Below are 14170 nucleotides of genomic sequence, written 5' to 3'. Positions count from 1 at the left end.
TCCCATCCTGCTGCAAACCTGGGGTGACATCCTACATGGCTTGTACATCCGCAGCTCTTGTGGAGTTCAGCGGGAACGGGGGATGCAGGAGGTTCATACTCACGGTGCCCAGATCTTCAGCTGCTTATTTCTGGTCAACATTCAAGCAGAAAGCTTGAATTGCTGCCATAAGATAGCCAAGCACCAGACACCCTCTCAAAAATTTTAGGCAGTAGGCAGTTGCTTTCACTCATTTACTATTGTAAAAGAGTCAATAATACTACAGTCTCAACTGCGGTGATAGCATCACACATAAATACAAATTCTGCGTGGTGCAATTTGTCTTGAGGCCATGGTACTATCTGGTAACATGTTATATGGGTTGTCATGCTAGGCAGCATCCTGGAGGGCACACATGATATAGCCATTCTGGATTATAATTTATTATTATTATTTTTTTAAGTTTAGTGTCTCCAAATAGTCTGCAAAGAGTAGTTCTCGTGGGAACCAGCAGTTGCTTGTACGTTTGTGGTAAACGACTAGGCATTGAATCTGACACCTTTTCAAAGTACTGAGAATAAAACCCAAGTCCATGTTTTCCTGAAGTCTGTCCTCACACTCAGGATTCTAGCCCTCATCGAGTATGTGATTTTGGTGCTTAGTCCATGTTTATCTATCTAGATAAGCTTGAGAATCATTTGATTTTTATCAGAGCACGCACTGATGGATTTAGGGACTAAAGCTCAAGCTCAGGGTAGGGAGGGAAGTCTTGCAATACTCAATGAGAAAATAACGCCCAAATAATTCCTGGTAATGTTTTGAAATTCACTTGGACACTTGGGACCAGAATTTGCTTTCTTTAACCGAGTCTCATCTGTTGTTCTGCTGTTGAAAATGCAGTTGTCACTGTCCCCCGAGAAGGGGAGAAAGGGGTAACAGGAACCCTTGGCAGGGCTTCAGTTGCAGGAGTAATTGAGATATCAGATAAAACCTTTCATTATCTACATGTAGCTTTTTTTCCCCTCTTTTTTTTTTTTTTTTTTCCTTTCTGTGAAAAGGTCCTTAGGAAAGGCAACATCCCGGGTCACATCCTGTAAATAGAGTTGAATTTGAAAATCAGAGTTAGCTGGAGGTTTTAGTTTTGTTTTTGCAGGGGTTTGTTTGTTTAGTCAGTTATCTCTATGCTGCTCTTTTTTTTTCAGACAGGATAACGTAATTCAGAGCATTTTTATTGCTTCACCTCTGAAGAGCTTGTCTATGCACAGTCTGGAACCGAAATAACTGAAATTAGAAGTAATTTAACACCTTTAGTTATTTTAGTATGAGCCTTTATGTGAACATACTCTTTCATTTCTGATTATGAGTATCCTATTTCAGGTTAACATAGCTGTAAGTTAAATCAAAACAGGATATGAATAATTTTAAAGGAGTAGATTAGGCACAATTTTAGTTATTTCTGTTCTAGCCTTGTGTAGATAGATAGATTAGTCCTGAGTTAGGGTCTTTCTTGACACCTGACTATATCTGGTGCAATAAATCACTTGTCTCAGGCCAGATGTTGGTAGAGATGTCCACATCAAGAAAATCAGTTGATTATCACCTTTAAGAGATAGTGACCCTGTGGGGGTTAAAGGGCAAATAAAAATATAAATTTTTCACTTCTGGAGGCTGCTTCTGGGAGTCAGTGGAGTCAGGTACAGGATACTCTGCTGCCTTTTTTATTTCTTGGTTTTTTTAGGTCACAAGTAGGAAAATATCCCATCAGGCTAATGCTGTCCACTAGAATGAATTTTCATTAAAAAGAAAATGTTATCATCCAAAAGTTTGGGGTGTTTTTTTTTTTTGAGAACTTAGGGCACTGAAAATAATTGCTGTTTAGTACAGGTCTGGCTGACGTTCAGGTTAGCAGTGTATTTATTGTTTGCAGGGGTTGGTAGCACCTCTTTGAAAGTAAAGCTTTTTCTAACAACAGGTCCGAGCGTGATAAAGATATTCCTGATAATAGGAAGCAATGAATTGTAGTTGTAAAAAATGAAAACATGGTTGGGTCACCTTAGCACTTGTCCTTCTGCAGATTTGTGTGGTTTTAAAATCAAATCCTGCTTCTCCATCAAGGCATTACTCTTCGTTTTATGAAAAAATGACACAAACACAACTCAAGTATTTGTCTAAGTGGGGCTGCAGTGAGGCTGAATTTTAAGGGATTTAAGGCACAGTTGTAAGCAGAAGTCCTATGTTGTGCTTTAAGGTGGGCCAGCTGCTACATTCTAGCTTGTAACGCCAGTTGTACCAACAGGCTCAAAACACTTCTGGAAGAATTGACTTATTTATGTCCTAGACTGTTATGAAAAAATGACATTTTTTTTTTATGCTGGTCAGGGATACTGCCATTCTAATGACCCGAATTCAACTGCTTTACAGTGTTCTGAGGGTGAATGTTTCCTCCTTCGGTTTTCTTTGAGAGCTGGGGGCTCTCCCCCAGGCTTTAGTTCAAGGTTACAGGGCTGGAACTGCTGGGGGGAAGCTGCAGTTTCAGGCAGAACTTCACTTTGCAAGCTCCCGAGGACCTAGCTGACCTTTTAAAGGATGGGGACGCAGAATTATCTTACGTGTATAGAGAGCATGTATGTAGTGTATTTAAGTTATTAATATCAAACGGCATGGATGAAGAACTTCAAAACGTGGGTTCTTTCTCAGAAGTAACCTAGACGTCTGGTTTTAATGTTGTTCAGCAGGAACTGAAGGAGGAAAGGTAAAAACCCTTAATTCAAGATTTTTCTGAGCAGACACGGTCTTATCTAATAACAATAGTGAACATATGCTTTTTTCTGAGGCAGACTTCTGCTGTGAAAGCTTAATATTTTTTTTTTTTTTTTTCTTCCTTCAAAGTAAATATGTGCTTTAGGAAGGAGTAATAAGAACTTAGACTGTAGGGAGCCTGCTGAATACTAGCAAATTTAGTGCTTTGAGGATGAAAACTCTGTTCTGGTCTGTTTTGGGAGTTTGACATGAAAGCACAAACTGTGACGATTGTATGTTGCATGTACGTGTGAAGTTTAGAACGTATATATTCATAGGTTCCCTTTCTTTCCCCCTCCCCCTTTTAACATGTAGATTTATGAGGAATCAAAGATGAACTTGGAGCAGGAGAGGCCTTTTGTCTGCAGTGCCCCAGGCTGCTCACAGGTGAGTGGAGTCAGCGGTGATATTAATTGAGTCCTCAGCACTAGCTCTGGCTTGTATAATGCCTCCTCATATATTAACACATGTCTAATAATAATGTGTGTGTTTTTTGGTTTTGTTGTTCTTTAAGTCTTCCCCCGCTCAATTCCCTGCTTACCCCACAAGATGTTATTACAAAATATTTAAAGCAAACACAACAGACTCTCAAAAGCGAGTTGATAAAAGTGCTTCTCAAGCTGCTTCTGTGCCTTCCCTCATGCCCAAGCCTAATGCAATGTTTCAAACCAGGTATTGCAAATTCCTTCAGTGGCTAGCAAGAGAGGACACACGGGGCAGGACACATTTGCCTGTCTTCTGCTTAGATGTATGGTGGAATATATTATGATTCCTACCGGATGTGGTAACCCTCCTGATTTTTTTTTTTATTATTATTTTATTACTTAAATACAATGATACACTGTTAGCTTTTTGGTTTGGTTTGGGTGTTTTTTTTTTTTTTTTTTTTTTTTTTTTTTTAACATTTTTAAGACATCTTCCTACTAAAAACTCTCTATAGAAAATGCAGCCTGTAGATAGATTCTGCCCCAGGATCTAGATCTGGGATTCCTGTTGGCTGGTGATCTGCCATGTGTCTCTGAGGGTATAATCTGACCTGTAACATTAGATGTTTAATGATCTTAAACCCCCCTGAAATATCAAGGATTTTACCTGCTGAGGTTTTTGAATTTGGATTGATGTGTTTTTTTCAATGATTTTGCAGTGGTGAGGGAAGATCCCCCCTATGCAGCGATGAGGGAAGTTCCATGTGTGGCTCTTCCAACCCTGATTTGGTTTAGTGACAAGAGTTTGTGAGTAAAATCTTCAGGCAAGGGCATCATTTGGGCTTTTGCCAGGGGCTTCCTGTATGCATCTCTTTTAAGTGATTTAGCTTACCCATTTCCGAGAGTCCTCCTCTCTTAATGAGGGTAACGTTTCCCTGCTTTAACTGTACGTTGGGAGTGTTCAGATGGCTAACACTTCAGCTGGCTAAAGGACCCTTTAGGTTCTTCTGGTGGAACGATGGGTGACTGTTACTGGAGTGCAGGTGTTGGTTTTGCCAAGAGCTGAAATAGAGAAAGGGAGAAGCCTGGGGTCTGGGTAACAACTGGCCGAGCAGCTTTGCTGTTTCACCAAGTGGAGCCTTTCTGCGGGTGTCAGAGCGCATCTTTTGGGTTGTCCCTCTGAGTGAGGTTTCTCACTTTAGGTCTCCACATGCGGAATTCAACTTTCACCGTTCTGTCACAGAGGTAGAATAAAAGTATCCGAGTTTTGAGGTCAAATTTTATTTACTTTTTGGTTGAATCTTAAAACTAACTTCCTCTCAGATCAGTGGACTTCTTCATGTTAGCTGTTAAGTCATTTCCTCAGTGGAGGAGAAGCTGATCCAAAGAGGCCCATTTAGGTGTTCAGAGAGCAGGCTGGGTTGTATGCTGTTACGGTTGGGAAAGACAAGCAGTGTAGGTGTGGCTTCATCTTAAAATAAATTTAATTTCCCATTTCAAAGTCTGATCTCCATTTATCGTAAGTGAGGACTTGACAGAAGTGGACAGCGTAGCGCTGCTGTCCGGCTAAGCTGTCGGGGGACTGGCTTCCCTATCAGCCAGTGCAGATCCGCGTGGGGTGCTGAGGGAGCTGGCCTTCTGCACCAGGAAGAAAGCGGACTTAAAAAAAGACAGAGGGAGAAGTCTGAGGTGGAGGAATAGCTTCTCTTCAGATGCCCCATGCCCTCTTCAAGCTGGCTGATTTCACCCTGAAGACAGAGCGTGGCATCCACGGCGAAAAATCCATTTCCACAAGAACAAAATGTGGGGTTCCCCTCCCCTCCCCCGCCCGTGCAATTTCATTGAGCAAGGGCTTTCACATACTCCCTTTGTTCTTCACATAAGTTTCTAGTGCTGCATTTCTTCCAGATGAGTAAGCAATGAACCAGGATTTCACAGTGAGGAAAAGGTCTCTGGGATTTTTTTTTTTTCCAGAGAATTCATTCCCATTATTTATGCTGCTTTGTCTATGGGCTTAGAGAGATTCTCAGAAGGTGTAACGTGCTGCAACTATTTATACCATAGCCACAAGCAAAGTCACTTGGCCGAGAATATACAGTGTTGAAAGCATTAAGTCACTTTAACTCCGTTGTTGCCAGTTTTTTATAGTCTCTTATGTACCTGTTGCTTTAAAAATCTGATTTTTAAATATTATTTTTTTTTTCCTCAAGCCTTGGTGATACAACTTTTGGCCTTTGCTAGTCCTGAAATAACCCAGTTAAAACGATTACCGTATGTAGCAAAGGTCTGTGTATGCATCTTGTGGGGAAGGAAACTTAACAGAAGCAGTCTGCTTTTTGAGCCCAAGTGTACAAGTGGTTGAACATTTATTCAAGCTTGTCTCTTCTTTGTCTTGCTCAAAAGAAGCTATTTGTTGTAGAAGTCTGTTATCAGACTGTAAAACAAACTTATCACACTGATTGTTTCTTACAAAGCACGTCTCTCCACCTTCTCTGCTTGACAAAGGAAAATAATTTAATTTAGTATCATGAAGGGTAATAAATAGTTGTCACATGCTGAGCACCATTGCATTGCCACTTTGAATTAAGTAAAAGTAGAGGTTTCCAAAATAAAAGGTGCATTTTGCCTGAACACTTTTGGGTAGGGCAAGGCTGGCTTATTTGATTATTTTTATTGCTCTTCAGCAGATACAGGTTGCAGAAAGACACAAAAGCAGAAAAATCCAGTAAAGTGATTTAAGATACGCTGCATTACTTTGCGTTTGCCGTGGGCTAAGAGTATACACAGCAGCAGTTATCGCAGATCCTCAGGCACGTGGTGACTTGTGAGGCTGTGGTAGCTGGAGTGGCTGTCTGAGACCCTTAGGATCCCAAAGTCGGTCTGCAGCATGATCCAGCAGATGCATGACACCTTACAGTTTGCAACCCCAGAGAGCACTGCAGCAAATACGTTTCGAAGTAGAGTACAGCTATTTGTTATTCATGCTCACTTGCATTTTCAAATATTCTGTTTCCTGTGCCATTTGGACACGTTTCTAACTGGATACATTTCTTTCTTTCTCTCGTTTTTGAAATTCTGTCCAATGCCAAAAGTTTATTAGAGAATTAAATTCTTCTCTTTTTTTTTTTTTTTTTCCTTTTTTTTCCCCCCCTCTCTTCTTCCTCTCTCTCTCCCTGTGTTTGCCTGACAGCGTTTTCCAACAGAGGATCATCTGATGATTCACAGGCACAAACATGAAATGACTTTGAAGTTCCCTTCAATAAAAACAGATAATATGTTATCAGGTAAGAAGACACAAATTCAAGAGTCAAGATAACTATTCAGATGATGTTGAAAGCATGACTCCTACCAGAACGCTAATGCCAAAATACCTCCAAGACTGGTTTTTAAAAGCCCCAGCTCCAATTAAATAATAAGTAGAGATGGAATGAGCTAGAATGCATGTCTTTGAACAAAAAGACAGTTGCCATTCTTATGCCTTCCCACAGATTTGGCATGGGAGGGAGAGGAATTGTTGAACCTCAGCCACGCTGGCAGCTCTGTTGCTGACTCCCATGTCAACATGCCAGGGAGATATCGGCACTCCAGCGCGTGTCACCTGGGAGCCCAGCAGCGAGCGTGTTAATGAAGTGCATTTGTACTGTTCCTATGCGACTCACTATTTAAGTCTGACAGGCTCACTTTGGCAACTCTAACAGGCCACATCATATGAGCCACCTTTATGGTGGCTCAAGAGCTGCCCATTGTGAAAAAACATAACCAGAAAGGTAAACCAACGGGTAATGTCCAGTACTCTTTCTCCCTAAAGGTAACCATCTCTCCCTGCACTTCCCTCATCATACACGGGGGTTATTTGGTGTTATGTGCAATTACATCCTTTAGTTTCTTATGGATTTTTTTCTTCCATAGTTTTTTCGTGCTCTTGTCTGAGTAACCACACATGGGTGGCTTGCTGGCATTCAGTGGGTGTTGGGTAAGGTCAAGCTAGCCCTAATCATGCCTCTTCTCTCCTCTCCTGTTCCCTTTCCTATTGTAAATTCCTTGGGCTATAGTAATGGATTACTAAGAACAATATCACTAGGATTTTTCATGTTTTAATGTAATTGTAGAAAAAAAAACTATGATGCAAATGTGTGTGTGGATGTTAACCAGTTTGATATTTGTCTTTTGAAATAGGCTTCTTCAAGGTAAATTGTGCCATTTTAGGTGCAACTATATTATGATTAAAGGGTCTCCAGTAGACTAACTCTTTTATGGAGAAACCATTTCCACTTTTATGAAAGTCATAACTGGGTAGCAATGGCTTGCAAATATTTGATTTGTCCTTTTGTTTGTTTGTTTGTTTTTTTGGTGTGTGTGTAATGATGACTTTAGGCACTCGTGAAAAATCAGACAGACCTTGTCCCAAATACAATTTATTTTCCTCTTACACTTGAAAATACCATAGTGGACTAAATTTAGAAAGGAATAGTACACAGCACGTTGAAGAGTAGGGCTTGTAAAGTGCCTGCATGCCAGCTATGCCCGCAGAATCCTGTGTTTGCAAGCATGAGTGAGAAAATGCTGCTTTTGCACTTGGCCATGTCCTCTGGCAGTGAAACTGCTCAAAGACATCTGTGCTGTGGCCACATTCACCCTGTGCAAGTGCTGGCTTTTCTTACAGCTTTCTGTTTGGCAAGACTTTTGCCCGAGGGCAGTTTCTAAGGAGTATATTCTGTCATCAGAAGTCCCCTGAGTAGCTCTGTTTATGTTTGGTAACTTCTATGATTTAGCTGTCCTGCTCCTTCCAATGGGTTGCTTTCCCAGGCTTTGACTGGCTTCCACCACTCCAACTGGTACTGGGGTCCCTAGACATGCAGTTAGCCAACTAAGCATATAGAAATTCAGAATTTCATGGCCATAAAGGCTCCAAGATTGCTTCTGAGGGATGTATTCTTTGTGTTTTGTGTATGACGATCCTGTGTAGTAAAGACAGAGTAAGAAGCTGCGTGTGTTCTGAAAGGCTGTGGCAAATGTGTCTGTAATGGCCTGACAAGCTGGTGCTGCTGTGTATTGATTTTTCTTTTTGTGTGTGTTTGGTGGATTTGTTTGGCGTTTTGCAATCCTTAGTTTGGAAGCATCATAGATCATCTACTCTCTGCAGGGAGACATTGAAAAATAGTTGTTTCATTACCCACCAAAACCCTGGGGAAATCTAAATACCTTAAAGTTTAAGATGTTTTATTCTTAGATTTCATAATGAAAAATTAATGATATATGGGGAAAAGAGACAGAGTTTTCTCTTAGACATTTGTCTTCATGTCTCCCTTCTTGTTTTTTTGCATTTTTGCTTATTTGAGTTTTTTTTTTTTTTTTTTTTTTTTTAATTGTTCCTGTCATCAGTAGGTTCAAAGAATTGCAGTAGCAATTGCCCTGTAATAAGCCAGGTGCAGTGTTAGTGAGTGGTGGTTTTTTCCCCCTCTTTTTATTAAGCTGCATAGAAGTCAGACTTTCTCCTTATTTCCAGCATGTTTTATGCTATCTTTTAATGTGTTATGTTTGATTCATTCATTATTAGTAATTAGTCATGCAAAATAATGGGCTGTATGCTTTCAGGTAGCCAGTAGAATTATCTGCTCTGTTTCCAGAGATAGCTGATCCCCTGTCTGGGGTCAGTGTAATACCAGTAATATTTAACACACACCAAGCACGTCTTCTATAAACTGTTATTGGAGGTAGGCAGTAAAACTGAGGTGCTGTTGGTTTTGTACCAACACAACATCTCAGAAACTAAGCAAAATACAACTTGGGAAGTAGGAACCTGTTCCCTGTGTGAAATCTCTGCTGAGGTCTGAAATATCAATTTGTAAGTGAGAGGTAAAGTTATGTTATATGTAAAGTTATATGTTGTTATGTAGGTGGGGTCAGGTGTTTAACAACCAAGTTGTGTGACCTGATTGAAACTATTGGTACTATGCTGGTTTATCAGGTATGTCCGGCTAAGAGCTTCCTTGTTAGCAGCTAGCTCCAATATATTTTCTTCCATTTTTCTGTGCTGGCTGAAGAAGAAAAGGTTTTATTAAATCTGGTGACTCTTGAACTAATTCAGAGTCTCCAGGTACATACATACACTAAATAGTGTTCTGTTCTCTGACTATATAAATGGAAGGGAAGTCTGCTACAGGCATTTCATTAAAATGCAAGTAATTCTTTCGTTGGATAATTTGACATTACAATCTTTTTTCTGTCTTTATAAATTAATGTTATTTGTTCCTTTTTGGGTATGCATTTTACTTTTGTTCGTTAGAAAATCTTGTTATGACTATGGATAGAGAGTCATTGATGGTTTCCATTTCCATCTTTCCTAGCCAAAAAAGAGCTGTTTGAGATAACACAGAGTATCTTCTGTAAGTTTTGCATGCTAGTCACCATTGCAGGCAACTTTGTAGTTAGGTTGACTGAAATAGATGTCACGTCTTTGCTGTTGTGCTAAACGAGCATTGCGCTGCTTTGAAACTGTAGTTTGTTGTATGTCAAAGATTTTTTGTTTTAACACCAAAATATTAATATCCATGGGACAGATTGTTGCCTCCAGGTAAGTAATAAAAGCTGTGTGGAACTGAACTTTGGGCTGGGGACACTGAAATTCCTGTGGTAGGAGATTTGGGAAGGGAAGGAGTGATACTTTATCGTTGTTGGAGGGGGGGAGTCCTTCCAGAAGTGCTGGTAGCAGATGCAGGAGAGGCCAGGATTATCTATATAGAAACCTTATTTCTTCCTGATTCTATTTGCTGAAATGCAGTCCTCTAGATTTTTGGTGGTAAAGCCCACGGTATAGATAGAAACAGTCTTCTCTAATGAAAAACTGTATGTGATAAAGGCAGTGCAAATGTATTACTTTTCCCAGGAAATGCCTGTGTCGGTGAGGTAACTGATGTCATTCTTGGTTGACTATTTTTTTCTCCTTGTGGTTTACACAGGGAGGTTTATCTAGACATGAATTTTGTGGAGGGCAAAATGATTGGATATAGAGACAAATAATGTCATTCCATTTCTTGTTTGCTTCGGTGTCCCTTGCTTTACTAAATAACGAAATGAGAAGTCTTCTAAAATTCAACTGGTCATGCTCTGAGTGACCAGCAGACATTACATGTTGTACCCAGTACGTGTACCCCCACAGCAAGTGCAACCAGTGCTTCAAACAGTGCATCTTTGTGCAGTGAAGCTCTTGGGAGCCCTTATCGGTGAACCCCTGGGTGAGGGCAGTTCCGCCAGCTATGACTAGGTGCACCTCTTCTTCCATCACTTGCTTGAGGTGCCATGACCTTGAGCTTTTCAGTGTGCTTGGGTAGTAACCTGCCAAATCCACGTAGAGACCTTCTTGACTTTCTCAGGACATTCCTCTTTCCTTGCGGCTGCTTGATGGGCAGCCCTTCAAATTTCAGCGCTAGCCCTATTCCTCTGACTTTGTTATCATTGTATGAAAGTATAACATGAGTAAGTATGTAACTTCAACAGAGCCACAGCTGAACAAGCCAAATGCCTGTTATTACTGCACGTCAGACTAAACATACTTCTTTTAAAAAAAGAAAGATGAAGAATCAAGTTACACACTTTAGAGCTGTGCTGTTAGGTATCTTCTACTGAATCAGAATTCTGATTTTTTTTCGAAATTAAAGATTGTTTCACATAACTTCCCTTTGGTTCTCCAGGTGTGTTTTGTTTTTTTTTTTTTTAAACTGGTATATCATGCTTTAAAGTTTTTGTTTGTGCTTTGAGGGATGAAACTCTAGGCTCCAAGGTAGTTTTACAAAATGCACTCTGGATGTTTCAAATAAACTATAGGGCAAGCTAATGTTGCATTTCCTGAGCTGTTTTTTTGAAAGCCATGCATTGAGACTGTGTCCTTTCTGAGGCTATTATTTCAGTAATTAAGTCGTCCCCCCCAACGAAACAACAACAAAGACACAACCCCCCCCCCCCCCCCCCCGCCGCAGTACCAGACACGATGAGTATATAATGGAATCTTTTTACTTTGCTGAAGAGATTTCAAATTCCTCATTGCCTTACAGTATGCCCTTTGCAGCGAGTCTAGAAAATCAGACATTGAGACAGGTTTTTGAAATGGTCAGCAGCCAAAATCCATTCTGTATATTAGGTTCTGGTTGGAATCTGATGGCTGAGTGCTTCTGAAATCCTCTCCTGTAACTTGGTTACTTGGGAGCTGCACAGGTGGGACCATTTGATCTTGCTCTGGGGTGTTTGTATTGTCCATTTACATTGTTGAGGTTTATTTAATGTTAATGTTTCTTGCAGCCTTTCTGGCCATGACTATGTCATCAGAGAGGCTGATTATTCACCTGAATAACAGGCTGAACAAAATATTTATTGCCTAGTCTGAAGCTTGACAGGTTCTGTGCTCAAACAGGTGGTAAAGGTGGGATAGAAATAACTTCCTAAGTAAATATCAGATGACGGGGGTTCACCTGTGAAGTGACAGCTGGCTGGAGGCAGATGCCTCAGAGCATAGTAAACTAGTTCTGGTAGCAGTTGGGAACGGAAAGATTTTTACACATTGAACAATGGGGCTGTTGGGATGGCGGGTCAGTGTAACAGCCAGATAACGAGGTTTAACCCAGACAGACCGGTATCCCAGGCTGACCAGTTCACAATGCAGCTTGCAACATTAAAGTCCTGGGTTGCATGGATAGCAGTGTGCCTGCAGGACAGCTTCCTACGTGGCGTGCCTCCTCGGCAGGAGTGCTGGGTGGTGCTAACTCTGTGTTTCAGTCCAGATGGGTCTGGCACATCGGTTGCTGAAGTACAACAAACCAGAGCCCCGTTCTCCGTGAGCCTGCAATAGCTGTGGGCGCTGGCGATAGCAACAAAAGGTTTGTTTGTACCAACGGGGAACAGTGAGGTCAGGCGCAAGCTGTTGGAACTATAATGCATTTTTAAGTGCTGAGAATTAGGAGTATATTATTAATTCTGGGAGACCTGAATGTGTAACATTAGGGTCCCCTTTGTGATCCTGTTCCCAATTAAAACACAAAGACTTGCCTAATCTAGGTCAAATGATTACTGCGGTGTTGAGAGTAGTACCTTCTCCTAGTTTGCTCACCTCCCGAGAGAGAACCGGTGTTTTGCAGAGGCAGAGTAGTTGGTTGCTTTGGGAGCAAAGTAAGCCTACTGGACTTGGTAGCCCTAAAGTCCTGAAATCAGTGAGTGCAGTGCATGTGGAATGTAACTACTATACAGTGTAAAGTCTCTGTTTGAAAGTCTGGGTCTTTATCAGTTCTGCTCTCATACCAACACAGAGGTTTTGTGGACTTCAGGTTTCCATGAATGTTGAAGGATGAAGTATTACAAGGTAGAAAGGCGGCTCTTGTTTTACATCTGGCTGAGCTGGCTTCCAGAAGGTCTGTGAACAGGTGGTTGGTGGTGTCCCCTTCCCAGCTGGGGTGAGAGCCAGGGGCTGTCTGTTTTAACAAAATCTTCTTGTGAATTCCTGCCGGTGGGATTTCTGGATCACAGGAACTACTGTAACTGTATGGGGAGACTGAGGTAGTAATTTAAGATCACTATGTCAATATGTAGGTGGTGTAAATAATGTCATTAATCTATCAGTTTTGATGCTTTTATATAATAAAGTAGTTAATCGGAAAGATCAACTGTTGGCAATGCATTTGATTATCTCAGACTGCTTTTGGTGCAGAAGATACATTTAAGCATGTTTACAGAAAAGCTTTTTGTTTTGAGGCCTTTGTGCATTTGAAGTCACATTCTCGCTCTGGGTTGCTTGTTTTCACTCTTAAAATGAGTTTACTTCACTGAGATAACTTTTTTGTGTGTCTGTCTGTCTGACATTCATGGAATAGATGCTGAACAGATTGGGAACTTCAGCTGCAAGTGCCTGATCACCACCTTGTTACCCATTAAGTTGCCCCGACCTCTTGTAGCCTGTTGTAGTAATGGCTGATTGCTGGCTCAGCTGCGTACCTTGATGGAAAATAACAAGACTTTATGTTAGTGTGTTCTCTTCTGCCCTGGCCCACAAATTTTGGGCTCAAGCAACTGAAAAATAACTTAGGATTTTTGATGTTAGCGAAAAGCAGCTTCTTTATGAAACCCTAGTTTCTAATCTTGGTCGTGAAATTGATACCTTGCTTATTTGATAGGTATATACCACTTGTAAAAATAAAACATTTCCTGTGTTTGCCTCCCCTTCAAAGACTAACATGCCCTTTATGTCCAGGAAGGGTTGGCAACAATTATCTCTGTTTTTCTTTAAAGCACTTGTGTTGTTCAGTAACATAATGTTTAATGCCTTTTGGAAGTAAAATCTATTTCTGCTGCTTTTTCAGTGCACTTCGTTTCCAGTGCAACTCCATTTCAAGGGCCAAAGACAACCTTGGTGTAAATCTACTGAGTTCAGTGAGGTTACCCTTGAGATTAGTTTGGCACTACTTATTTAGGACATGGACCTGCGAAGTACTGAGTGTACTCAGCTCCCATCAATGTCAGCACCTCATTGACTCAGCTCCTCGTGCTGAGTTCTTGCAAGATTATTGGAAAGTCTTATGTTTCTGACTCTGGTAATGCGGTAGTTAGCTGTAAAAACTAATAGATAAATATGTGTGCAGTCCCAAACACTTGAGTTTTGTTTCCTTTAGGCTCGCCATAGGATGCTCAAGCCAAAAGAAATAAAGCAGCATTTTAACTTTAAGGACTTGCTTTTTGTGTTACATCAACACGTTGCATCAGAAATATAAATGCAAACAAGTGTGTTTGCCCTTGGATTACTTGAGAAGGTCAAACCTGTAGGACCACACCTTATACAGGTGGAAATTGGCTTCAACTGGCTTTATAATGGAGGAAGCTGATCCTCCCCCTCAGTTTCCAAGTGAAAGCTGCATTTTCTTTTGTACGTGTTGGTTTTTGTGCTGCCTTTTGTTTAGGGGTTTCTGTCTGTTTCTATGCTGATTGTG

At 40.8% G+C, this 14170-nt stretch overlaps 1 protein-coding gene across 1 annotated transcript in view; it reads left to right on the top strand.

Annotated features, from left to right (window-relative positions):
• Positions 1-3099: 3099 nt before the first annotated feature.
• The window catches only part of CREB5 (cAMP responsive element binding protein 5), a 213175-nt gene continuing 202104 nt past the window's right edge, over positions 3100-14170 (top strand). The window contains exons 1-2 of the mRNA XM_040593165.1: positions 3100-3165; positions 6394-6487. Coding sequence (XP_040449099.1) covers positions 3112-3165; positions 6394-6487 — 148 coding nt within the window. The 5' untranslated portion in view covers positions 3100-3111. The remainder of the gene's footprint in view (positions 3166-6393; positions 6488-14170) is intronic.

Source organism: Falco naumanni, chromosome 4 (assembly GCF_017639655.2).
Source record: "Falco naumanni isolate bFalNau1 chromosome 4, bFalNau1.pat, whole genome shotgun sequence".
Lineage (NCBI taxonomy): Eukaryota > Metazoa > Chordata > Aves > Falconiformes > Falconidae > Falco > Falco naumanni.
The sequence above is the reverse complement of the archived record's forward strand: the minus strand, read 5'-3'. Positions and strand labels throughout refer to the sequence as shown.